Raw genomic sequence first — 27,175 nt, forward strand, 5'->3', positions numbered from 1 at the left:
ATGGTGGCAAATGCCTTGTGGAGATGGTCACAGCAATGGAAGCAGAGCAACTGGCAGCGCAGAGGCAAACCCATCTGGGCTGCTGCATTGTGGCAAGATACTGCTGCTCAGGTAGAGAACCTAATTGTAAAAGTACATCATGCAGATGCTCACGTACCCAAGAGTCAGGCCACTGAAGAACAACAAAATATCCAGCAGGTGGATCAGGCTGCTAAGATGGAAGTGGCTCAGGTGGATCTGGACTGGCAATGTAAGGGTGAATTATTATAGCTCAGTGGGCCCATGACACCTCAGGCTATCAAGGAAGAGATGCAACATATAGATGGGCTTGTGATCAAGAGGTGGACTTGACCATGGATACTATTGCACAGGTTATCCATGAATGTGAAACATGCGCTGCAACCAAACAGGTCAAGCGATTAAAGCCTCTCTGGTATGGACGGTGATGGTTGTAATATAAATATGGGGAGGCCTGTCAGGCTGATTATATCACCCACAAACCCACCAAGGCAAGTGCCATGTGCTTACAATGGTGGAAGCAGCCACTGGATATCTGGAAACATATCCTGTGCCCCTGCCCGGAACACTCTCCTGGGCCTTGAAAAGCAAGTCTTATGGCAACATGGTACCCCAGAAAGAATTCAGTCAGACAACAGGACTCACTTCTGAAACAACCTTATAGACACCTGGGCCAAAGAGTACAGCATCGAGTGGGTGTATCGCATCCCCTATCATGCACCAGTCTCCAGGAAAATCAAACAGTACAATGGACTGTTAAAGACTACCCTGAGAGCAATGGGTGGTGGGACATTTAAATATTGGGACACACATTTCTGTTGTCTAAGTTTAGTAGTTTGTGGTATGTATTCTGAGAAATTGATGGTTGGTTTTCTAGTGTTAAAATTGGATTTAGTAGATTTCTTAAATAGTCTCTAGAAGCAGAATTTGTTCCAAATGGGAGACCTGGCCAGGTGCATGTCACTGCAGTTGGTAAACTCTGACCTTTGAGGCAATCGGAACTGCAATTACTGCATTACAGCAATACACTCTGACTTTACAGCTCCTGTAATGATGCAGGGTCTGTGCTATCAGATCCAACAGACTGTTTCCAGATCCTGGTGAATCAAAAAAAACAAGCAGTGAAAGTCACTCCTGAGACTTGGGTTAGGTTTTGTCAGGAGTTTCCTTTCGTCTGAGTGGATGCAATTGATTCACAATGTGGTAATAGGCAATGGAAACTTCCAAATGATGCCAAACAGGTCTATGCCTAGTAAAAATCTGGGACAACAAATATCGATCATAATCAGTGATTTATCTGAGACAGAATTCTTACAATGTAGTTTTTACAAATTACCATATTTTTAATGCACTCTCCCAAATTCCTTTGTTACATCCACAGTTTATATTGTCAAACAGTAAGGCCTGTGGTGCCAACAGATGTTACTTAAATGAAATGTTTAGGTATGCCAATGAATATATGTATCTTGTAATATAAAATTCTATATTTGCAATCATACTGAGTTCATGTATTAGTATATAATCTCTGTAAATACACTCTGCATATTGCGTAACAACTTAGATCTTTAAATTGATACAGTGTTGGAGTTTGTGACAGTCATCCTGTCTTGCTTGTTTCCCATCTCCAGCTCTGATTAGTACCAGACCAACAGATATTTAGGCTGCTTAGGAGAGAAGGACCCCCTGTATTAGGATTCTGAAAATATTCTGAAAGTTAAATCTTCAGTTTCTATTACTCTGGTTTGTAAAAATCCAGTACTAATATTGTGTCTGTATTAGCGGCTTATATTGGCACTACATGGTCATCATTTAACAAGCACCATGTAAACGGCTTTAAAATAATCAGGTTCTGTTTTCCTTTTCTGAAAAAAATTATTTAGGGCAGAGAAGTCTTTTCTGTCCCTGTCAGCTTTTAGTTACCAGAGTGGATTTGAAAAATACAGAAAGGTAGCTTATTGGTCTGTTATGTGAGTAACTTTGTCTAGGCCTATGCTTTCTCACAACGCATTAATTCAGTTTTACACCTTTATATATGTTAAGCTTAGAAGTGTCTGCTGGAAATAAGAAAAGCCACACATGAATACCTGATTTCATGAATAATATCTGGGATGTCTGACTTGTTGACAGCCTTGTGAGATGAATTTTGAGTTGTCATATAAACAGTGGGGATGTTACCAGCTGATAGCACAGAAAGGAAGATAGTACTTCTCAAGTACTTAATGTTATTTCCAAATGAACTGCTGCTTACAGTCCTTGTATCAGTGTACTCTACCTGATTAAATAAACTGAATCTACTGATCATTTTGGGTTTGGTATTTTTTTTTCACCTGTTCATTAAAAATCGCTGCTGGTATCTTTCTGACAAAAAGTCAATACATTATTCACTCATCTTGCGGGGGTAAAAATGGAATGCAGAAGCCCTGCTGTGAAGGTGGTCCTTGGTACATTAACTACCTTTCTGCTTTCCTATATGAAAAGCACTGGTGCTTAAAGTGCCTGTAGAGTGTATCACTGGACACTGGTATTTTGTTCACTGCTTGTATCCCTTAATATGCAAGGAGGTCAGTGGATGCTTGAATATAGAGTGTATGTAGAGTTGCCTGTGACTTTAGATGTGAGTTTTGAGTGTTACTTTCTTTATCTGCCTCTAAATTTGAAGTATGTCTGAAGTTGTTCAGTTGTTTTGGGTAAGATAAGGTTATTGGCTTATTTTTCCAGACTATTAGCCTTGTTTTTTCTGTGGTACCAAAAACTTACATTTAAGAATCTATAGCAAGTCCTTTTTGTAACTTGATGTGTAGCTTTTAGGTGTTTTGTTTACAAAAATAGGTAGATATTTATGGCAGTTTACACAAAGTAGGCTGAGACTTTGAGACTTGGGAAGTGCGACCAAGCAATATGTAATGCAGATGTGGAGAGATTATAGTAGAGGATCCAGTCTCACTTCTGTTTTGCTTCTGGTTATGTTTAGAGAGCTCAGACTGATGGTATGTTATGCCGTCAGTTGGAATTGTATGTTCAAGCTGAGGAGTATAAATAATAAGTGATTCAATAAAAGCAAAAGGATCTTAAATTCTACAAAGTGAACAGTAAAATACTGAAACTGTTCTGAATAGGTTTAACTTAACATCTGCTGTTTGAATAGGTACCAGACATGGCGGGCTACCCTCACATCCGTTACATTTCATCGGGATTGGATGGAACATCATTCAGAGGCCCTTTCAGGGGCAATTTTGAGGTTTGTAATAGAATAAAACTAGATATATGTCAAAATGTGTCATGAGGGAATATGGGGAGGGTTTATGGTAGAGCTAGTTCTATTTATGTAAAAGAATCATAAAGAAAATACCCTTTATTTAGAGAATGCCCTCACTATCGTGAACTAGGATAAAACCATATTGAAAAGTCAGTCAATAAAAGGTGCCCTGGAGAATGTAGGCTTAGGTGGTTATTAACTGACAATTCATCTTGCTCTGCCCACCACCCCGGTTAGTAGGATGTAGTATTCACATGATATGTTGGTAAAAGGTAGTGGTGTCTCTGAATAACTGTGCCAGGATCCTCTCAGTGAGGGTGAAACTTGGCAACTTTAACAGTGCTGTCCTGTTTGTTATGTAGTGCAGGAATTGAAACTGAGGGAAGGTGGGGGGGGAAGAGAAAATAAAAGGTATCAGATGCAGAGAGTTAATGACCTAGTCCACCGAAAACATCTTTAGTGACATCTCATGGTTCTAATAAACTTACTGCTGGAGAAAAATAAATCAGTCGTATTTCAACTTAAGCAACTTATTTTTTTTTCTTCTAAGCCTTAATGACTATTAGAAAGCAAATATTTACTCAAATATTTATGCATTTTAATTGCATTTTCCTCAGTAGACACACAAGTATGTGTAAACATACTTATAACCATTCCTAGCTGACAAACAATTTCTAATTTTTTTAGTAGTAAACCAGTGTTTCCCTATAACTTAAAATACCAGGCAGTGTTGTGTGGGTTTTTCTACAGAAACCCATCACTTTTCCCACACAAAATACTCTTTTGCTTTGCCTGTATTTGAGCAAGTTGGGAATTGAGTTTGTCATTCTGCACATGGGTTAGAATAAAATTAATATTTACTCAAGGTAGTTGAAATAACAGTTCTTACACTGCTTATTCATTGATAATTTTTAGGAGCTGATTCACTTGGAGGAACGATTAGGCAATGTTAATCGTGGAGCAACACAGGGAACTATAGAAAGATGCACATATCCACACAAATACAAAAAGGTGAGGATTTCTCAAACTGTGGCCCGTCTTTAATGTTTCTTTGAAAATGTAATAACATTTATGTTTAGCTTAGATCTGCAGAAATGTCAGCTTCAAAGAGTACATGTTTTTTGTATCTTGTAATTTCAAGGACTGTAAGCAAAGCTTACAAGCAAAGCTTACAATGCCACTTCTTTCCCAAAGAAAATTAAAAATTTGGTCCCTAGATAAAGAGCTACCGTAATGTGATAAAGTGGTTTGATATGATTTAATAACTTGTCCAGCAGTTGTGAATAGCCTTGTGCACAATGAAATAACTATTGGTAATAGCTAAATTGTCAACAGACTTCAGTGATAATTCATCGAATAAAGTAAGACTTTATTTTTGTAATAAATTGTTCATGATGCTTGCCTGCTTGGTATGTATCATTTTAACCTTTACTCTGATAACATTAGGAAGACTAGGACACTAGGAAGTTTTGAATCTGGTACAGAATTTTGGCAACTTGTCTCTCAATTGAAGTTTATTATAATACAGAATCCTGTCCAAATTTACATAGTGTTCTTCCAGATTTGATAAATAGTGACTTAAGATACTAGGTTTGAAAGGAGATTTTTTATTTTTTATTTATTATTTATTTTTGAAGTATCTTCATGAATGAAATGAAGATATTTATACATAGACAACAAGTAAAAGGACTGGTTGCAACAATATGAAATTAATATATTCACAGTCCAGTAGACTTTTGTAATGAACAATAGTTAAATCTGAAATGTCCTGTGATTTTGCTCCAAGTGCTAGTTCTTCATTCATTTTGGTTCATACATTTGAATAAATATTATGAAATTTTTTCAAAGAATTGTGTTGAATATGTATTAAAAACAGATTTTATTCAGTTTGTCAATAATGTCATCTCTACTAATAAGGTAACAACTGATTGGTTCTCACAGAGGAAACTGCACTGCAAACAAGATGGGGAGGAAGGAACAGAAGAAGACACAGAGGAAAAGTGTACCATCTGTTTGTCTATATTGGAGGAAGGTGAAGATGTCAGGTAAATAGTACCACTGAATATCAGAATATAACATTAATGTTCTGGCTTTGAGACCATAATTGAATATGGTACACTACTCTTTGCAGTACTCCCTAGGTTAACAGTTATAGTTAAAGACTATCTGTCATTGAACCAATAAGTAAAACAAGTTGCAATTGAAAACACCCATTGTTCAGTCTGTATTGTCTTTGGGTAGAATGCAGGTTATTTTCTTATGGTCTTCCATAAGTTGACTGACTGTTTTATAACATGAGCCCAAGCTGATACCCTGAATTAATCAGGACTGTCAATTTTACTTTTTCTAGTAATGCTACTTAAGCTATAACATGTTTAAATCGGTGTAATACAGCAGAAGCTAGCTGATGCTTGACTTCATTGCCCATATCCATTTCTTCTTGGAACTAGACAAAATGCAGGTTCAACTGGAAAGGCTAGTGAAACTTGTGGAAAAACATGCACATGCAAAAAGAATAGACACCTCAATAGCAAAATCCACATTGCCGTTTTTCCAGTGGGTATGTTTATGTGGGAATGCTTTATTAACACTAATGTTTTTCTGTTCTGATGACAGGCGCCTTCCCTGTATGCACCTTTTCCACCAAGTATGTGTAGATCAGTGGTTGATTACTAACAAGAAGTGCCCCATTTGCAGAGTGGACATTGAGGCTCAACTGCCTAGTGAAAGTTGACATCGCTTTCCAGAACTCTTGTCCTCCCTCTCGCTCCCTCTCATCTTTCCTGGTACTGCAGTCAACCAAAGATGGCATGACTTACCTGCGCAGATTTGGAAGCATTGAACCTAGAGTGCTGGCTCTGCTATATGGTACAACTAATGCTAGACCTACAGTTTATGTAGAAGACAGTTGAGTTTCAGTGTATTTATAAAACTATTTTTTAGGTTTTACATTTTTTCTTTTAATTCATTACTGTATTTTTGCATGGTTCCTTGTATTGCATTTGTTTGCACATATTATGGGCTTTGTGACCCCAAACTTGCAGGCAAGATTAGCTGCTTTAGTAAGTAGAATTGTGTGGTCTCTTTTTTTGGTTTGTTTTACATAGTATCGAGCTTTGAAAGTATGATTTCACTCATTACTAACCTCGGATTCCTTAATTTAATCGTTCATATATTTTAGTTTAAATGTATAAAGATCATCTAGAAAAGGATAATATTATGTATTGAGACATTCCTTAATTAGGAAAAAATGGCTGCTGTATATTTACAATATCAGTTCTGAGTCAAATAACATCCTTAATACTGGGAACAGAATATGAACTATATTCAGTTTGACTGATACATATAGCATACTCGTCACCAGAGTTTTTGTCTGATCAGATTTTTGTGTTCATTTTTAAAATTTCAGCACAATGCAGATATATTTGAATGTCAATATTAAACATTTAGACTGCTGTTCAGATTGTATTTATCATTTTCTTCCTATATCTAGAAATTTGAATCCCTAACTTAAATATTTGCTGCTGTGAAACAGCTCTAGTGAACACTAAATGTTGATTTCAGTTAGCTGGATTGTAGATACTTGCAGGTTGAAAGAATTATTAGGGAAATGGAAAAAGAGCTTAGAATATCTTTGGTCTTCTGCTAACTTAAGTTGAAGTATCTGCGCACATTGAGGGGTTTTTTGTTTTTTTAATATAAAACCATTCAGTAAGGACTTAGAGCTGCAGGATCTTTGGTTTTTGGTGGGGTTTTGTTGTGTCTTGGGGTTTGTTTTATTTTGTTTTCTGAGGGGTTTTTTTGGCAGATATACATGCATTCACAGAACTTCTAAGTATTCCAGGCTTGTCTTGGGGTTTTTATTAGTTTTAAAGTTAATAAAGTTAGCTAAATCCACTTGTCTCTTGTTTTATTTTTCATTAGTAAATTGAAAGCCTGTAAATTTCTGTAGAAACTAAGACACAAATTATGTGGTTACCTAGTTTTTGCCTTGATCATAGATACCCTCTTTATAAATTACCAACAGTCCATCACTGATTGAAATATTTTCTATAGTTAAGATTTGCTGCGTAATATAGTATATAGAATTAAGTTATAATGTACTAACATTTCGCCTTTGGAGGTTTTAATCCACATCAGGATTCAAGTTGCTCATCAACATTCTTTCACATATAATAGATTATAGTTTATTTAAATGTGCTCAACATTGCAAAATGCAAATGTGCAAAAACATTGAGACAGTATTACTGTCACTTTGGGAAAGATGTTCCTCGGGGATCGTATATGAACATGTCAACACGCTTGCATTAAGCCACCTGCTTTGTAAGTGGATTGAATAATAAATACCTTCAGTTTCTCTTGTCTTTGTCTTTCATAATCAGATTAAGTGTAAAATGGTTTACAGTAAACCTAGAAGATGAACTGTTATGTTTACACTAAAAAAGTGATCCATTTATAAATATTACCTTATCTAATTTGATGCCTGTTTTTGTCTGGTTAAAGCTGCTTCCCTTTTATTTTTTTTTTTTTTAATCTGTTAGGAGTAGCATTTGCCAGTGCAGTGTGTATTGCTGGCAACAAACTTAACACCTCTGGCACTGAGGCTTTAAGTGGAGAGAAATTTTATTCCAGCATGTGTGATAAATGGACATTTTCAAGCTTAATTGCATTGCTAAAACTGAACTTAAAACCACTTTGTGCTTGTACGATGGGGGATATGGGAGAGAGGCAACACACAGTTTGACTGCTTCAAAACTTGACATGTTTTTTATGCTAAACCTTCTTGAATATTATGGCTGTAGGAGACTGAAAGTGAGTATGAAGTTGAAGCTGCGTTGGTAAAAATTAATAAAAGCAACTGGAAGGACCGAACAGACACTTTCTGTTCTTCAGTGACTGTTGAAAAGGAGGGATGTTAGTTGACCACTGATGCTTGAAGTCTGATGATACTCACTTTTAAAAGTTTCCAAGAAGGTATTTGAGAGATGTGGGACAAAAAAAAAACCAGGCCTCTGAAATAATTGAGACCCTGGGTATGTGATAGAATCTATTTTGGCTTCCTTACAGGGCAAAGAAGCACAGGTCTGGGGGATTTTTTTTTTTTTTTTTTTAATTAGGAAATATTTTATGCACCTGATTTGGGTGCCTGGTACTTAGAGGTATTTTAGTGGTCCATGAATTGACTTGTTTTATAACTGCTGCTGATACTGTCTTGCTTTTACGTGTATGCATAACATTGTAATGTGATGTTGAACACTTAGGTATTTGCCAAGAATCACAGTATTCTGATCTTACATGCTATTGCAGGGGCTAATAAAGCTGCAGCCTACTTCTATTCCAGAAAGTTGTGACTTAACCATAATTTAAAGGAAGGAAAAAGAATAGGTGTTTGATTTTGAAATCTCCACCACTTACTGTGCTTTATATGCTTAGATGCATTGCCTTAAGTTTTCTGCAGCATCTTTGAAGATAAGATTCTCAACAGTATGCATCAAATTACTTTTCATATTAAAATTCCATTGTCGAAAGAAATCCTTTTGTATGCAATAAATAAAATGTTAGACTGGTATCATTCAAAATCTGTTTCTTATGCAAGTTTTTGGTTTTTTTTTTCTTTTGCCTTGTTGCCTTTGTAAGTCTTGATCTGTAACAATTCTTTTGCATGCATGTATTCTTACAGGTACTGCCTAAGAAAAAATTCTCTTAGTGAAGGATCAACCTTTAGCCACAGTTAAATATGTTGATAAACAGAACCATCTAGAACTTAGGAATTCAGGAAAACTGCCCTGACGAAGGATAGCAAAGTAGTAACTTGTGCATAGGGGAGTAAAGATATAATGCCAGTTTTGGGAGATTGCAGAACAGCTGTAATTAGACTTTTCTGTCAGTTTAGGCAGCTACTGTAGAGTTGAAGTTCCTGAATCCCAGGACTAGTTTATTAAACTGACTGCTACTACCTTGTTAATAGCTGACTAACATGCCTTCCTAAAGTCGTATGTGAAATTTAAAATAAAAGCTGTAACACACATCTGTTTGGACTAGTTTCCCACAGTGCAGAGTACTAAGTTGCACGTTTGAATGAGGCAAGCTACCGCCGCAGGTACTCTGGTTCTGTAGCGCTGAGGTTTGGTTCACCGAGCCCAGAAGCTCCTGAAGGCGGCTGTGCTTCCACCCAGCTGCCATCACTTAGACTGGGTGAGAAGCGCGGGTGCCAGCTGGGCCTGGGCTCGGCTCGGTTCGGCTCGGCTTTCCCCGCGGTGCCTCGTTTGCCTCCATCTTGCCTCTCGACAGCGGGCCGTTGCAGCACGGCTTTTCACTACGCAAACTCTCCCCATCAAGTGTTTTTTCGCGATAGACGGCACAGCTGTGTGTACTGCTCAAGGTAAAATCGCCTGTTTTTCGACCTTGGGTTCGTCTAAACATGAGGTGAAGCAGCTGCAGCGCGCCCTCCCCCTCTGCCCTCGAGCGCATGCGCCGCCCCCCTCCCAGGGCCAGGCTTGCCGGAAGTTGTTCAAACGATTTCCTGTTTGGGAGGGGCCCGAGAAAATGGACCAATCGGGCACGTGCATCGTACGAAGCTGCCCAATAGGAGAGCGGGAGGGAGTTTAAGTGGAGCCGCGGCGGCGTGAGGTACTAGTCCCCGTCCCCGCTTTCGCTCGAAGAAGGAGCGGACCAGCCAGGAGAGGCGCGAGCGGCTGCGGCCTCCCCTCATCTCTGTATCCATGGCGCTGCCTGCCTCGCGTCGCCTCGCTGTGAGTGCTGCTTGTGCTGCCGGTGGCGGCGGGAGTCGGTCTGGCGGGAGGGGGCGAGGCAGCCGGCGGGGGCCAGGCTGCCCGCGGGCCGGGCCGCTCCTTCCCCTCAGGCAGCTGAACGCCGGGGCCTCGCCGGCCCGCTCGCGCCGCGGCCCCGGCTCTGCCCTGCCCTGCAGTAAGGTGTGGGGGGGTGGGGAGCGGCTCTCGGCGCTGTATCTGGCCGGGAGCCCCGCTGTGCTCTTGCGGGTACGGGCAGCGGCCCGAGCGGAGCGGGACTGCGGGGGCGAGGAGGCTGAAGCCGAGCTGAACTTCGAGGGAGTGGTGGTGAGGGGGTGCGCGCTGCACCCTCGTCCCCGGCGTTGGGGGATGCGGGCGCCTCAGCTGGCACTGCCCTCAGCTTGCATCTGGCCTTGGCCGCTGCTCCTCCCCCTCAAAGCGTGGGGAGGGCGTGTGGGAGGAAGGGAGAAAACTAAAGCTACTTAACGGGAAGATGCTGGAGTAGAATATGAGAACCTCTTTTCTACGGTGACTGTCTAGCGATTTAAACTAAACTCCACAAGAACCTCTTTCTGTTTGTTCGCTGTGCATAACGAAGGGTGCTTATTTTTGTACGCATAACGTAACTTTTCTGTTTACATGGTATGTATGTAACAAAGAAATTGCTTTGTTCGTCTTCATGGGAATACTGCTGTAGTTACAAAGCGTGTAAATACAATAAATAGCTAAGTAGCAGGTGAGCACTCTAATGTTAAAGAGTTGTAAGTGAGAAAGAACCAGATAGGGTGCATTGCTCTAATCCTGCAACACCGTTTCAGAGTACAGTACTGTCTGAAACCTATACAGAGGAGACTTCTTCCTCTGAGCATGTGTGAACCGGGTAGGAAATAAAAGCTGGTTGAGTAATGGATAGCATGCACAGAGGCACACCGGTACAGTGGTGGTAAGTGTATAACGGAGTGAGGCATCTGAAAATTAAGTACAGTTGGTCGCTGACTCTTAAGCTGCAATTTTATTGTTTCAGGTCACTAAGGGGGTGGAGAATGCTGTGACTGAACTTAACAACAAAGCCAAAACTCGCCTTACTGGGAAAAGGGGTGCTCTGGAAGAAATCGGTAATAAAGTTGCAACAAGAGGAACATACATAGCTAAGGTAAAGGAACATTTAAAATCTGCCTGTAAGGAAAAGATGGTTTACTAGCTCTGTACTAATACTGATTGTTTTCACTACAGAAAACAGAATGCTCCAAAGCATCCATAAAGCCTACAAAAGGACCTAGTAAGGTGACGAATGTAACTGTACTGCCTAAACCTCCAGCTGCAGTGAATCGATCATGCAAAGGAACTGGTGTTCCAAAGGTGGGAAGTAATGATGCCGTTCTGAGCCTTAATTAGATTTGCCACTAGGAGCTCTAACTTCAGCATAGTTTATGTGTAGATGTATCTCATTTCCCTGCTGAAAAAGCAAAGCCTCTGTACTGAGGTTTTGGTTTAATGCATGTTGTGCTTAAAGGCTAACTAATATTAAAGTGACAGAACTAGCTGTTGAAGCACTGGATCAGGTTTCTGCTTTAGCTGGCAATTACTTGAAGGTCTTCTGATTCTGTCTGTATGGTTTATCTTAAGAAAATGTATTAGTAACTGGAAAAACGTGGACGTGAAGAACCATTGCACCTTAAACAGTAGCTCTGTAAGCACTATGTTCTGTTCCTTAGGTTCTGTCTCCTGTCCCTATGGATGTGTCTATGCAAGAGGAAGATTTGTGCCAAGCCTTCTCTGATGTGTTGCTCAACAACGTAGAAGACATTGATGCTGAGGATTGGGAGAATCCCCAGCTGTGTAGTGACTACGTAAAAGATATCTATCTGTATCTGAGAGAGCTTGAGGTATGACATACTGAGTCTGTGCTTCTGCAGTGTAGTGTTAATCTTGTTGCTCACAGAGCTCTTTCTCCAACAGCTGCAGCAGTCGGTCCGCCCGCATTACCTCGACGGGAAGACGATCAATGGGCGTATGCGTGCAATTTTAGTTGACTGGCTTGTCCAGGTCCACTCAAGATTCCAGCTTTTGCAGGAAACGCTATATATGTGTGTTGCAGTTATGGATCGCTTCTTGCAAGTAAGAAAGATATTTTTCAACTCATGTTTGGATTAGGAGACTTGGTCAATGACTATGCTTGTAAAGGAGTTTAGGATTTATCCTTTCTTCATAAATCTGAGAACCTATGAAATCTGCTCTTTGTGTAAGAGCTCTGTATAGCGTAGCATCTTAACTCTGAGGCTGCGGTCCTCTTGGAGCCTGTCATTATAGGGACACTTCTGACTCAAAGTGGAAAATCTCATTTACATTATAAGAATGAGTACTGTCATACTGATATTTTAAACTGATAAATTAGAATCTGTTTATCTAGAGTTTGACATTTTGGGGTCTGCTTTTTAAATTCCTGTATTGCAGAGTCATCCAGTCCCTCGTAAGAGGCTTCAGCTGGTGGGTGTAACAGCACTGCTTCTAGCTTCAAAATATGAAGAGGTCTTCTCTCCTGATGTAGGAGACTTTGTTTACATTACTGACAATGCCTACACCAGTACTGAAGTTAGAGAAATGGAGATTACGATTCTTAAAGAGTTAAACTTCGATTTGGGACGACCTCTTCCAATTCACTTCTTAAGAAGAGCATCAAAAGCTGGGGAGGTGGGTACTTGTCCTTATGGTCTAGAACTTTCCTATATGTGTAAAGTCTTAACCAGGATTGCTTGTGGCATTTTTATCACATGATCTTACTTGCTTTCTGCTTACATGCTGGATCAAGAAATAATAAGCTATGAAACCCCACCATGTGGAGTAACACAACAACATCATTGTGGCAGCCAGTAGCAATTCACATTTGTAAATACTGGGGCCTGTGTTCAGTCTTAGTGGCAGGAAATTTACTGTTAGAGTAAACTAAACATACCTAGAGCAGAACCCTTGCTTTTAGAGTAATCTTTTGTCTGGTGAACAGGGTATTATTATTCCCTAGTAAAAGGGAAGCAGTGTTGCAGTTCTTCATAAATTTTGGATGCAAATATTCTATTATTTAAGAATCCAAAGATAAGCTTTCTCTTTGACCTCTTTTTTCCCCACCTCAGTGGTTACACTCAAGTGAACTGCCCACACTTGAGGTGAGCTTCAGTTACCTCACAGACCTCTGGGTAACTCCTGAACTTAGCTGACTGCTTTAATAAGGGTCTCCTTAAGTCATTTTACACTGCCCCTCACCCCTCCTTAGCATATTACAGAGGGAGCATTTGCATCCCTAGTCGGGCACAGCAGTGCGTGATACTGCAGTTCTCTGTTAAAATCCCTCACTTGACTTAGTGTCTAAATTCTAAACGGCTGCTAGACCAGACTGGTTTGGACTCTGGTCTCAATCTTGAGATGAGTGCCTGTTAGAGAGTATGGTCCCTAGACCTTAATAAAGATTTTGTTGACAATTTTTGTTTTGTCAGTTAATGAATACAATAAACAATCCTGAATTATTATGATAAGGTGAAGTGAAACTTTGTGGATTAACGAGCTCTCAATCTGGTAGGCTGATGCTGAGCAACATACACTAGCAAAATACCTAATGGAGCTGACACTGATAGACTATGACATGGTTCACCATCGTCCTTCGGAGATTGCAGCTGCTGCGTTATGCTTGTCCCAAAAGATTCTGGGACATAACAAATGGGTAAGTATTTTAATCAAACTTGCTGTTAAGAGTTTTTTTCCTTCAGTTGACTGAATTGAACCATTAAAACAACTACTTTAGAAAATTGCATTTAGGCTGGTAATAATGCTGGTGATCAAATGACAGTTGGACAGCCTGATGCATAGTTGCAGGTAGAAAAAGTAATATACTGCTAAAAACTTAGTCTTTTTCTGTGTGAATGGTGTGGTATGAAAGGATTTTTCTCTTGAAAGTTCTGGGTTACAGAAGGCCACACTGTAATAAAGGTAGATTTTCATGATTTTCGCAGTACACGTAGAATAATGAAATCATGGACCATGAATAGTGACTTGTAAGTCAACTAGTAGTTACTCTTGCAAGGGTTGCTTCTTTTGTCCTCTGTGCAGTGGAGAAATGTGGTTCTTGGCACTGATGTGTGCAGGCTTCTGCAGCGCACCAGAAGTTATTCTGGATCCATCACCTAAACTGACAGTACTGCAGTTCCTAGCGCTCAAGGCTAGCACATGAAGCTTAGGGCATTTGCTGCCTGAAGTGACTGTGTCTTGAGCAGCAATCCCCACTTCATAAATCTCCAATTTCTTACTGTTATGCTGCAGGGTACAAAGCAGCAGTACTACACTGGCTATACAGAAGACAGTCTTGTGATGACTATGAAACATATGGCCAAGAATGTCGTCAAAGTCAATGAAAAGTTAACAAAATACACTGTAAGTATAACTACTTAAATCTTCTTTTTAATGTTTTAGAAATACCTTTGCTGCATATTGTGGCTCCTTAGGTAAATGTTCTGGATGTTATCTTGGAGCATATGCTATTTTGAGAAGCCTGTGAGAGGATGCTGCATTAGTACTAACTTCAGAACGTTTTAGACAAACTGTTCTCTTGCTACTGTGCGAGCTGATTCGCTTCTAACCTTGTTTGTTTGTTTGCTTGTTTTTCAAGAGGTCAGTCTAATTGACCCAAAATTTTCTGCCTGAACTTAAATACTGTATATGTAAATCTTTTGTAACATTCTACCTCTGCAGGCTGTGAAGAACAAGTATGCAAGTAGCAAACTACTGATGATCAGCACAATCCCACAGCTGAGCGGGAAGATAATCAGGGACCTGGCTGTATCACTCCTGTGATAACCCTAGACAGCCAAGTCTTGATGGTATACGCACTTTGTCTGCATCTGCCTGTGGAGGCAAAACTACTGCTCTCTTTGTACATAGCATTCCAGCCTTAACACAGACATTTCAGACTCAGTCAGAAGGTGGAATTTTAAACTTGCTTTGTAATACCATTTACCTAGAAATAAAGCTCTTTGCTTTAAAAAAAAAAAAAAAAAAAAAATAGTTCTGTGACTGTGAATCTTTAAGGCCCTACCTAGACATGTCTGCAATCTAATGTCCAAGAAGGACACTTTTGACTAAACAGGTGATTGATACAACTTGCAGTTAGATGTGGATGACTATTCTCAGTGGTTGTTTCCAATGAGAATCTCCAGGCTTTATAGCGGGCTGTATTTAGTAACTTGTTTTCACTCTTAAGGTAAGAAAGAGCAGGCAGACAGTTCATCTTTTCTTGGTGTACCTTAAAGGATATGAAAAATATACTTTATTTCAGTGCCTTGTCCCAAAGAAGTATACAGGAATTTATTTCTTTGTAGTTTGTTGCCTTCAAGTTTGGGTAAAAAGTAGGCTGGCTGGAACAGATACTAGCTTTGTAAATCTTTGTGTAAGGCATCATGTTCTCCATCTTTGTGTACCTAAACAAAGGGAGCTAAGGTAGGAAAATTCTAAGTCTCCTATGATGCTAACAGCTGTGAAACTACTGTGGAACTGTAGGGATGAGACCTTTTGAACCAGCTCAGCTCTTAAAACCTGCTCTACTTCTTGGACAGAAAAACGACTAGCTTTTCACTGCCTGTTCACTTGCCCACCCCACCCCACCTGCCCTGTAAACCTCTAGACCTGGGAGAATACGGTCAAACCTACTGTAAAATAGATTCTTCTTATCGCTTAACATTTTACTTCCTTTTGTTTCTAATAAATATCGGTGTTTGTATGCTCATGGAATACAAGCATGTAAATAATGCAACTTTTCTGCCTCCATGTGTCATTTAAGCCTATTTGTTAACTTAGCCCTATATAAGTAATGTTAAGTTACAGACCCTTAGGTTATACTGAACTTAAGTTATACTGAACTCATTACCTCCCTTTTCCCAGTGTCTCCTCTTCATGACTGTGCTGGCCCTGATGTAGAAGGCAAGAACCCAATGCTACAAAAATGGCCTAGACCTCAGTGCTCCCCCTGTGGGAAGGATGTTGAAGCTACTGGTTTTTATCTTCTCAAGCAGGAGACTTTTCTCTCCTGTAGGATAAGTCACCCTAGCACTTACTGCAAATGGTCTTTTGAAAAACATGCTTGATCTGTTGTGCGTATATGAGCCCCCCCTGGACTGAGGCCCCAGTTTCTAGCTTCCAGAAACAGCTTCTACAGTCAGTCATCTCTTAATGGATATGGAGTTTAAATGTGCCTAAATTAGGCTTAGGCAGTGATTTGGGAGGGAGGGGATTCAAGACCTTTAGCTGTATCTTTAAAGCTCATGCAACTTCTTAACATCAACATACACGGGGTTTTTTTAACTGCTCTTAATGAGAAAAAAATGTAGTGTGCAGTACTTCAGCTGTGCATAGTGAAAATGGTTTGGTTTGGAGCAAAGGAAGGGGATTTTTTCTTTAGAAATCAGTGCAGTAAAATCCAACAGAAATTGTTGTGAAGGGATCTGTTTGTATACGTAACTGAAAACAAACTGCACAGAGAACAGACCTGTTCAGCTAACTGCTTCTTGTGGTTTATTTTATGGAGGTTCAGAAGGCAAAGCATGAATGCTGATAACTGCATGGCAAGCAACAGCCCCAGCCCCTCTGGTGTGGGAGGCAATCAGACTTAGGCAATAACAGTTTTGCTTTTGCCATTTAAGAGCAGTAGTGCATATCTGTAAGTACCTGGCATAAAAATTCTAGTAAAACTACTTCATGAATAAGAACAGTGGAATACTACATCATACATTCATATATGTTTCTATCATACTCAGTTTTTATATACAGTATACAATTTGTTTCTATAAATGTACAGCTCTGCATAAAGACACTTCTTATAACAGGAAGAGCATTAAACATAAATCCAACATGGGCCAGCCATATTATAATATAAATCTTGAAGAAGGCAACATTGTTTAGCATACAGTACTATGTGGTTTTCTGTTTTAACTTCTTGTCGTGCCTGTTGGAGTCTCTAAACACATCAGCAAACACATTACAACTCTGTACAGAATTACTTATATATACCATCACAGTAGGTTTTTAGATGGTAATATCCCAGATGAGCCTAAATCTTTTTGACATGTAGCAGCATACTTAACATGTTCCTCAGAATGATCTGCATTAGAGGAAATGTGCATTTACTATTATCTTCAGTAGGTAATTAAAAAGGTTACTGATACTCAGCTGAAGGCACTTATTAAATACACCCCTTTCAAAGTCCCTGGTCCCAGACTGCAAAGCACCTTTCTGTTTCAGGAAGATAGTACGTTTGAGCATTCTTCACTTACTAGGTGTTAAAACCAGGTTTTAAATATAATAAATAATTGGTCAGTCACTGCTGTATGCTTCGGAGACAAAAGGTCAAAGTCTGCTGTGGGGAATTTTCTTCCTGCTCATACGCAACTTTACTGGTGAAAATACTGCTGAGAAAGGCAGGTCTTGGAAGAACAGTGTCCTGAAGGCAAGGGAAAAAAATCTTCAACCCCCGGTCACTTCATGCCAATTTTTGGCCGATGGTCTTTTATATCTTGGTGACATAATTGTTGGGAAACAGGCCTTGTTTCCCTCGTAGTCTTCCTGTCCACCACCCAGAAGGATCTATGACAAAGAAAGCAAAGTAAGCAGCGAGGGTCTGTAAACCTTTTTGTGTACTTTTTGAGGCAGCCTTGCAAAGCTGTTCTACACAGTGAGAGCCTTCTTGTGAAGGACTGAGGAGAAATGATTTCGAGAACCTGAGCTTGCTAATCTTTTGACCACATCACTATACCTTCTGAGCTTGCTTTGGAGACCCAAAGAGTTGGAACTGCTTTTTGGTTCTTGTGCTATAGTTGTGCTTTAAGCTAATTTTCAGCTAGAGCCTGTGATAGAATTACTCTCTAACTAAATTTACAGATCTGCAGTACCAAATTATGCATATGTCATTGATCTGTCCCTGACATGCTTTTAAGTGAACAGGTTTGATTGGTGTGGGTGTGGAGACCTCTGCTCCCTGAGCTATTGTAGAAACTTGCAAGTCTAAATGAGGGAAGGTAAGCGTGGGATGGCTCAAAAAGTCATGTCTTATGACAGTGTACCTTCAAGGTTAGTACTTAAGTAGCAAAACCTTTGATCTCTACATACCTTCTTTAATTATATCAATCACGTCGTTGGCATTAAAGCTAAGTTCATCTGTGTCCTGAGCATCATATGCATACAGTGCCCGGCACTGTGGTACCTGAGGCTTAGGTTTTGGCTGTGGTTTAGGCCTTCCTCCGGCTGGTGGGGGTCGGTTTGTTGTCTGCCTGCGAACACTAACGGGAGAAAAAATGTTAATGTGCTTCAAAGCTCATGACTTGAACCTAAGCTTTATCAACCTCTTTGTCCTAATGAATTGATTCCAGAGAATGTCACAGAACAAGGGAAAAAGGATTCTCTTGAACATCACAACAATTAAAAACAGCAATGTAAGACTTCCCTGTGAAAGGGACAGCGTTGCCATTTCTTTCCTACTGAAATGGATGGGATAGGTACTTCCAAACAGCAGTTCGAATGCATAGAAGACATTTTAGTGCTCAGGCTGGAATGTAAATAAATGTGCACATGCAGTTCATGCATATCTTGGCATCTACACAGCTTAGTCTGTCTCTCCCCGTGCCCCAACTTCACAAGGGATTTAGTTCCCAGTATTAAAAACAAAGTTCTAGCTCACAGGCTTGCTACTTTACCATTCTTGTGACTAAGCTGTAAGAGAGACTGCATCTCTTTTAAGTTGCCTCAGATTCCAGGGCCGTCTATCGACTTGTTCTGTTATAGTCAACTCTGAAGCAGCAGGGGAGATGCTGCACAAATTCTTTGTCACAGCTGTGACCACTCCAAAGATTAGGAAGGGAAAAGAGGGAAGAAATGCATTTTGCCAGCTCATCAGCTAATAAAGGCTGGAAGAGAGAACAGGTATTAGATGCAATATGTCAGTTTAAAATAAATAATAAAAAAATGTGCTGAATGACTGAAAGTGTTGCAGTGATGTGGAGGAGACTGAACTGTGATGATGTCATGTAATGCCATGATAACGTCACACAGCTCTTGCAGAAAAGGTTTATAGTTACTTACACGAAGTCCTAGACCTAATTTTTGCCTATACATACATCTCTGTCTAGTTCTAAGTTTGTGTAGTGACCTGCACCAGAAAATGAGCTTTGAAGCATGGGTTAACAGCATTTCGACTCTAAATTTATCTACTGGGAGAGAGGATTTTTCTCCTGTTGTTCAGCATGCATTGACTTCCCTTGGGATAGACTACTTGTGAAACCTAGACCTAGGTATGGAAATAAAAGAATTCACAGCAAGTCTTAGAAAAGTAGCTTAGCTTTTCTGCAACCACAGTAGAACAAGAACATCTTAGATGTTTTGCTGGTGAGAACATGGTGGTTTTAAACTCAGGCTTGTATTGGATTGTTGTGATAGCTAGACATTAAAGCTGGGATAGTACTAGTGCAGCCTTCTCAGCAACTTTGCTAAAAACAAGCCTAATTCTAACCCTTAAAAATTGTATCTAGAGTATTGAAATACTAAATTCACAACTCTTCTAGCTCACTCCTTGTGCACAGGGAACACTAGAGCTTTCCATTTCGAAGAAGAACATTCACAGAGAAAAACTTAATCTAAACCCACTGCTGAATATAGTCCTATTGGTCCTTTTCAGCACATTAATAAAGGAGCTCATAATGCTCGGTAAGCCAGCCTTGCAGATGTCACTTTTTCATGAGTACTTCCTTTGGTCTGTTACTGCTCTAAAACTCCTCTAGGATGTTTGTTTTCACAGTGGTGAACGTATTGGAGAAACTTGAGGATAGTAATGCTGGGAATGGTACTAGACGGGAAGAACTGGGAGGAAGACCAGGCAGAACCCCGCAGGTGTCAGACATACCTGCCTCCTCATCTCCTTTGTGAGCCTGGCTCTCTGTTCTGGACTGGCTTTGGGAATCCATGCCTTTGAAAAATGGCCCGGGCACTTGGCTAGATTAGTGGCTGGTCCCTAATACTTGCGGTGCCCAAGGGTGACAACAGTTTGCAGGTAGCAAGACGGAAGGCGATGAAAAGGAACGCGACTTGTTTTGCTGGCGCTGCTGCTTGTTTTGCTCTGCTGCGGGGGGGGGGGGGGGGGGGGGTGGGGTGTCCCCGCGCACAGCTGTGCGCGGGGACACCCCACCCCCCCACCCCCCCCCCCCGGCCTCGTCCAGCCCGAAGAGCCTGTCCTCCATCTGCCTTCGCCACAGCCGCTCGCAGCTCTGCTCACAAAGCGGTACCACTGGCAGCATCGCAACGCTCTCTACCGCTTGGAAACTGGAGTATAAAATGGCCCGGGAAACATCTACCGAAAGACACCTCGGTAACACTTAGTACTGCTAGGGGCAGTAACTGCGTTGCGTTAACGTTAGGGTGATTGCAAATTGGACTTTTGACTGTGCGCTCAGAATAGCGTATCGTTAGCATTAACAAAGCACTGCATACGCTGTGTCAAAATAATCCAATTCCTAGACTAGCCCACAGCTTTCCGAAGTCACACAGATGTAAAATCAAATTATTACCTGCTGGTTTCAATGCCCACCTGAAATGATCCTCACTGGGCTGCACCCTACTCCTCTCAGAGTGGGCACTTTCCACCATTTCTGACCAAAATACTATTTTTACACTTTAGAAAATGCAATTCAGTGAACTCGTGGGGTGCATTACACAGGCAGCAACTCATACATTGGAATGTTAAGGTCTAAGAAATTACTTTGCCAGGCCCTTTTTAGATGTTCCCTCACCTTACACAGTAGCATCCACATTGCTTCTGCATGTTGCCTACAGCTGTGGCTTGCTTTGAAAGGGAAAAAAAAAAAAAAAACCACACCCAAACCAAAACCAGATCACAACGAAACAAAAAGAACAAAACAAACAATCCTCACTCCCCAACACCTTCTCTCCCTATCTCTGCTCACAATCATAAGCTACGTTACTAAGTGCTCTTTTGTCTTACTTGTGGCTTCCTGTAGATAAGCTTGACTTCCACAAAATCCATCCAGAATCCATCCAGAGGGAGCAATGGATGCCTGTTGCCCACTTGTTCTGGTTGCAATTACTGCTGTGGCTCTTTGTGGGTTTTTTTTTTTTTTCTATCACTCTTGAGCATACATGGTTATCAGGGAAAACTGGGGCAGAGGGTGAAGATGCCATTTAATACAGTGTGTTTTGTTGGTTGGTTTTTTTCTTCCCTTGGATGACATTGACCATAACTGCCACTTAAAATGGTAACTAAGTAATGGAAACTTTAATATGCGCTAAACATCCTTGTAAACTTGTAAGACTGAAGCAGATGGGGTTGTTGGTGTGTACCCATAGCATTAGGATCTGTGGTATGATGCAACTCATCTTTTTTAATCCAACATGATAGTTCCTATCTCATTATGTACTTGGTGGCTGCTACATTTTACAGTAATGCATGTGTCAGTCACAGCTGGCTGACAGAAATCACAATGGCTTTATCCTGTGGCTTATTGGTTTGTGTTGTTACGTGAACTGTAGTCTCAAGACAAAGTAGAAGGCTCATATTAGCAAAACTGCTTTAAAAGAATAAGTTGACATGCGATGAGAAAATTTTACCACTTAAAGGCATGGAAGTTATTAGTTTACAAAGATGGAGATGTGTCTGAAAGTATTAGCATGTGCTGACAGTTTTGAAATTGTTAAAATAAGCAGTAGTGGCTACTTGTTTCTGATTTCTTTCTTATTTGAAGACCAATCTTAAACACAAGAATGCTCTAAATATGCTTACGATATCTTATGGCTAACACTTGGTGCGCAGTGGGGAAAAATGACTGCCATTAGTGCAAGTGAAAAGACACTCTGGACATGCCTCGTTTTGCTGGAGGGCTGACCACCCCTACTTTTGGTGTTTAGGAACTGGAAAGCCCCTACTTAGGAATGCTGTGCTCTTCTTTTGATACTGAAAATCTATCAATTCTGTGTACATTTACTTGTTTTCTATGAGGTGTCTAATGCTCACTAGAAGCAACACTGTAAGTAATAATGCTGAATCAGTGCTGTAGCCAGTTGGATCACACACGAAAAAGAATGCTTAGGTCAGCCAGAGAATTTAGTGCAGAACATCTGCTAAGGAGCTTGTCTACTGACTGACAGCTGAGAAGGGTCTGTTGGAACAAACAGTTGCTCTTATTATGGTTAAAAGTAAGTAATTTTTTGCTGCCTCTAAGAAGCCGCATTCATGTGGATCACTGGAGAAGGGGACCGAGCTGTTCCATCTAATACCTCCCTCAGAATATTCCAGGGCTGAGGGCAAATATGTTAAGGGACTGCAGAGGGTCAGGTGGAAACGTGGTGAAAGTTTGACTTAATCTTGATTTCTCCCAGATTACCCCAACCGCAAGCTCTTCCATATTTGGCAAAATGATTTGCTGTCAGGCCTGGGAGCCTGGGTCACAACTGGCAGCTCACAGTAAAAATATCATGACTGCTTAAGTGTTGGTGAGCAACAACAAAAATCCTTGAACGTGGCATGTCACTGCTGCATTACTTCGGTGGACAATGTATGATAAGGGTGGAAGAATGCAGTAGTGGGAGATTTTGAAATACTTGGGCATTTCCTTAGGCAAAATTCTTGCTACAGCAGTGACTCAGGTTTTACTTCAAACTTTTACATCACCTTCAGGGGATATATGGTACTCTAGCTGTTGTGGTAAGCAAAGGCTCAGCCTCTGCAATCAGTCTGTCAGGGCACTGGTGCCACATAAAGCTAACTGCTGCCAGCCAGCTGTCTGTCGGAGGCTGGGCTATAGGCGCTATCTCACTAGAGAGGGAGGCAACAATCTGTTGGAAGGGAGGGAAAGAGAGAGGCCATTTGGAGGAAGAGAAGCTCAGGAGGACATTGAACTGTAATTTACTAAGAACCTGCAAATACAGAGTTCCTAGCAGGAAAAGTCCAAATTTCCCCTTCCTCTTCCCCTTGATATTATTTGGGCAGAGATGTAAGAATGATGGCTTGTTCAGCGTACACAGGGCTTTCCTACTTAACAAGGAGGTATTTATTTATGTTTACTTGAAGAGCTGTGGGCTACAGAATTGTGTCTGCACTAACCATTACTTTGCAAAGTTATTACACCTTACCACAGTGGATTTTTTTTCTATCTGCTTATGTAACTTTCCTTGTTGATTTAATATGCTCTCGGACAACCAGCTATTACTAATAGTAATTTCTCAGACTTGGTTACATCAGAATTAAACCACACAAATAGGAAGTCATCAGCAAGGAGAAACACAAACTGCTTATTCAAAACCAGATGATTTCCTTTTTTTTGCTAGAATTGCTGAATAGGCAAGCAGTCTTTGACAATTAAGTAGCACTCAAATTTCCACTAGAGTAAAGCTCCACTAGTATTCTACGAGAGAGTGGACTATAAGGGCTGAGTTAAAGCAGAAACTGTTCAGTCACTGAGAAACTTAAAATTTTCTAAGGCCTTTAACATTGTGGAGCACTAAGGTCCCATAAATATTTGACAGAAGACTTCTGTCTTCATGATTTCCCCAAATCTGAGGTTTTGCCTGCTTCTGGATTTTCAGTCAAGATCTGGAGCAGCTGGTTTCAGAGTTGAGAACAACTTGTTCTGCTTCCCTCTACTAAGCCCCTGATTTCTTGGTTCAGCCTTTCTGCTACTTCTGGTAATTATTTTGATGCTTTTGACTCTTGGCTATTAGGAAATACCTAGTTACAACAATAAGACCCGCCAACCCCCAAATCACATAGGATTGTTCTGGAAGGCTGCAGCGTAGAAGTCCAAATGATGCTGAAATAATCTCGAATGTCACACTGCCAAGCCTTCCTCCTAAAAAGAAGTACAAGTCTGGTATACGAGTTAGGAGTCAAAGCTGAAACAAGAGCACTATTAGCCAGCATTTCTGGGCATGACAGTTGCCATAAAATACCACATCTACTGGTTATGATCTGTAAACCAGAAGGGAAAGAAGGCCTAGTTAAACTCTGCCAAATGTCTTAATATCCCTAAGTAGAAGGGTGTCTTAATATCCTTAAGTAGAAGGTACCATGCAAATTTAAGGTATTAAACTAGAACTCGTTCACCTTCATTCCTAAAGGCCTATGATGGAATACGTGTTTTGAAATCCTATGGAAGATGATGATACCTTTGAGTACAGCTCAATAGCACAATCTGGTCATCTGTGTACACAATACAAGTTTATGAGTCATGAACAGTCTGAGTGTGTGAAGCTGTTTACAAAAATTGACACTTTTTTCCTCAGATTTAATGTAAAATCTTACCCGGCTGCTCCTTGGTCAGGTACTTTCAGGAAATCCAAGCTTTCTGGTTGCTGTGAAATCTTGCCTGATCCTCCAGACAGTTGCCGTGGTAAAGTTGGTCGTGCCATATTTGTGTACAGGTTTTTCTGACTGGCCCGTTGATTTCCTGGGCCATGGGGAAGTGGTACAATCTGGGGGGGATTTATTACTCCATTTTGCTGCTGACCTAGAAGTAAGTAAAGTGTGAACACATCCAGTCCAAACTACAGCTCAGTAAAGGTAACCTTTTTCTTGCGTTGATGGCTCAGCTGTCAGATTCAGCTGTCAGCGAGACTCAGCTATCAAGGACTTTGAAAGCAAAATAATCTTGAAATCTTAGTGTGATTTACACACAGTTTCAGGTCTGCTGGCAATCTATTTTGGGTTCACGTCTTCATGGACTTGTGCTCAAGTTTGAGACGTGCCTTGAACGTTAGAAGCAAGCAAGAGGATTGGCTCTCAGCTAATTCAACCTTATTAATGTTAGCTAGCATGTAAACACCAGACCTCTATTTAAAACACTGCATAAAATTTTATCCAGCTAAGGGTTGATCGAAAGCTAGCTAGAAGTGCTTTTTCTTTTAAAGTTCAATCTCCATCCAACTCCGTGAATACTGGGTAGACTGGTTTTTAAGTTGCTATAAATATTTATCTATTTTAACAAGCAAGGGGGTTTTTAGTGGGTTTTTGGTTTGGTTTGTTAGTTTGTTTGTTTTTTTTTTAAAAGCCTTGCTGCTACTTTGATTGATAGCTTAGGAGTTTCTAGGTGATGACAAGGGTAAATGCCTTTAAATAATTATGCCTCTAACTTGAATTTAAAACAAACCCACCCATGTCTGAGCAACTTGCAGGATCAGGGCCTAAGAAGCTCAATTCTGCATGTTTTACATTCCTAAAACCCCCGCTGAATATAATGGGAGCTACGCTTATATTAAAAATCAGATTGGTTAATGCTGTGGATGATCATCTCCTTTTTCCCTTGTGATTATGCCTGTTGAAAATTAGCAGAATGAATAGCTGTGTGAGGAGAATTCATAATCATGACACTCGGAAAAACCTTACTGCATTCAACAGCTGGCCTTTGCTTCTGATATTTTCTTGATACTGTGGCAGAGCTTAAGTAGTCATAAACTCATACAGAAAACTCAGTTTGGGACCCAAGCTAGTATGGCATGTACATTATGGTTATATAGATAAAGGTTTGTGTTATTCTGAACATATACATAACAGTCTGTTCAGCTACTGGATCATTAATTTCAAAACAGATGTGAAAATAGCAGAATACATTTCCAATGATCAAGGATGATGGCCCACAGTGTCACTTTCCCACATTGTGAGAGCAGGATGGAGAGAATTGTTTGTGACTTTCAAGGAGGAATGTGCCCAAATCATTCAATTGCCTCAGACTCCTTGAAAGTCTGGACAATCTAATTGGAAATCTTTTGTAACAGCTGTCTTCAATCTCCTTTTTCCAGCTATAATTGGCTACTTTACAAAAAAGTTTGAATTAAAAAAACAAACAACCCCCCCCTCCACCAAACATGTTATGGTAATTGATTTGAGGTCTGTATGAAATACTTCTATTCACCTTTTAAACATGATACCCTAATGCATAAGGGTCAACACAGCATTTAACTTCAGTAGTTACACTTATCCTGCCTGGACACTACAGTGTAGTTTCACTGGTCCATGAACATCTAGTTCAACTCCACAGTTGAACACATGGGAAATGGTGGGTCAACAAAATCTTGTTCTCTCCTCGGAGTTCACAGGCTAAATTAATTTTTTCTCTCCAGGGCAGAGGTGAAACACCCTGATGACATCAATCCCATGCAGAAAGTTAGCCCAGTGTCTTCCTGCACACAGAGGCAGGCTCATCTAGTTAGGACTCTCTGTTGACATGTCTGTTCAGGAGCTGTCGTAAGCACTGGGGGACATATGATTACAAAAGGCCATACCGCAGGTACGGGCATCCACTGGTGCCTTGGACTTGTGTGCAACTCTACATCCAAACCACCTTACCTACACGAGGCAAGTTTGGGCTTGGTTTGCAGGCACAAGGCTTCTTCAACCAATGTTTTTGTCTTTTTCATGTAGCTATAAAACTGCTGAAAGAGTTTTCGCAAATATTAAAACAGACTTTCCTTGCTTTAACTCATCCTGTATGAATATTTACTATCTGCGTTTGCAGACAGGTTAATTCCTTTAACTACAGTAATTTCCCACTTTACTACAAGCAATTCTTGCAGGTCAGGCAGTCTTAGTTTGACTCACACAGCTATGAGGTTTTACTAGGATTGGGACTTGTCTAGTTAATTTGGTGACCAAGACTGGCTGCACACCCAACTTACACCATTAGCGTTGTGCTTCTCAGTAAGCAGCAGCTGACTGAAAGAGAACTCTGTTAAAAAAAAAATACTCTGGGAGTGTAAGTAAAAAAAAAAAACCACTTGGGAAATGTTGGGTCAATGGAATATTGTTCTCCCCTCTTAGATCACAGGCTAAATTAATCATGTCTCTCAAGAGCAGAAGTGAAACACCCTAATGACATCACTCCCATGCAGAAAAAGCCACACTGCTTACTGGCACAGCTGACGTGTCTCAGCATTCAGCATACACAAAAGTTGTTACTAACAGGGTAGGACAATTGAGACATAAATTGCATTCTTCTGTTTATCAGCCCTTAAAGCAGTTTCATTGCAAAGCATTGTCTATGACTTGGTAAGTGTATAGCTTTTACCCCAGAAAGGAAAGTGGAGAAGGCTACGGGGTTAGTTTTAAATTCAGTGTCTTATCCTA

The 27,175-nt window shown here is 40.5% G+C and overlaps 3 protein-coding genes across 10 annotated transcripts in view; 2 read left to right on the forward strand and 1 right to left on the reverse strand.

Annotated features, from left to right (window-relative positions):
* The window catches only part of RNF111 (ring finger protein 111), a 72,317-nt gene extending 64,681 nt beyond the window's left edge, over positions 1-7,636 (forward strand). For 5 of the 7 annotated variants that reach the window (XM_075713422.1, XM_075713423.1, XM_075713427.1 and 2 more), the window contains exons 11-14: positions 3,164-3,256; positions 4,190-4,285; positions 5,192-5,319; positions 5,891-7,636. In XM_075713422.1, the coding sequence (XP_075569537.1) occupies positions 3,164-3,256; positions 4,190-4,285; positions 5,192-5,319; positions 5,891-6,008 (435 nt within the window). In that variant the 3' untranslated portion in view covers positions 6,009-7,636. The remainder of the gene's footprint in view (positions 1-3,163; positions 3,257-4,189; positions 4,286-5,191; positions 5,320-5,890) is intronic. The other 2 variants (XM_075713424.1, XM_075713425.1) reach the window with 1 other exon arrangement.
* Positions 7,637-9,976: 2,340 nt separating this feature from the next.
* CCNB2 (cyclin B2) lies at positions 9,977-15,955 on the forward strand. 2 transcript variants are annotated; one of them, XM_075714637.1, is made up of 10 exons: positions 9,977-10,026; positions 11,048-11,176; positions 11,257-11,382; positions 11,739-11,909; positions 11,983-12,141; positions 12,478-12,714; positions 13,595-13,735; positions 14,332-14,442; positions 14,761-14,888; positions 15,946-15,955. In XM_075714637.1, the coding sequence occupies exons 1-9, from the start codon at positions 9,997-9,999 to the stop codon at positions 14,860-14,862; spliced, it is 1,206 nt and encodes a 401-aa protein (XP_075570752.1). In that variant the 5' UTR covers positions 9,977-9,996; the 3' UTR covers positions 14,863-14,888; positions 15,946-15,955. The 2 variants fall into 2 exon arrangements, with proteins under 2 accessions (XP_075570752.1, XP_075570751.1); XM_075714636.1 differs by lacking the exon at positions 15,946-15,955 and having other exon boundaries at positions 14,761-15,002.
* A 1,611-nt stretch (positions 15,956-17,566) lies between these two features.
* MYO1E (myosin IE) overlaps positions 17,567-27,175 on the reverse strand; it is a 97,048-nt gene continuing 87,439 nt past the window's right edge. The window contains 3 exon segments of the mRNA XM_075714178.1: positions 17,567-17,643; positions 18,166-18,335; positions 24,359-24,563. Of these exon segments, the coding sequence (XP_075570293.1) occupies positions 17,567-17,643; positions 18,166-18,335; positions 24,359-24,563 (452 nt within the window).

The sequence above is a fragment of the Pelecanus crispus genome, chromosome 7 (genome assembly GCF_030463565.1).
Source record: "Pelecanus crispus isolate bPelCri1 chromosome 7, bPelCri1.pri, whole genome shotgun sequence".
Lineage (NCBI taxonomy): Eukaryota > Metazoa > Chordata > Aves > Pelecaniformes > Pelecanidae > Pelecanus > Pelecanus crispus.

What these genes read in the sequence shown, in the direction of transcription:
- CCNB2 (XM_075714637.1), top strand. Translation starts at nt 9,997, where the DNA reads ATGGCGCTGCCTGCCTCGCGTCGCCTCGCT. An exon ending in TTATGGATCGCTTCTTGCAA is followed by an intron (nt 12,142 to 12,477) that starts GTAAGAAAGATA and finishes CCTGTATTGCAG; the next exon opens with AGTCATCCAGTCCCTCGTAA. An exon ending in AAAAGTTAACAAAATACACT is followed by an intron (nt 14,443 to 14,760) that starts GTAAGTATAACT and finishes CTACCTCTGCAG; the next exon opens with GCTGTGAAGAACAAGTATGC.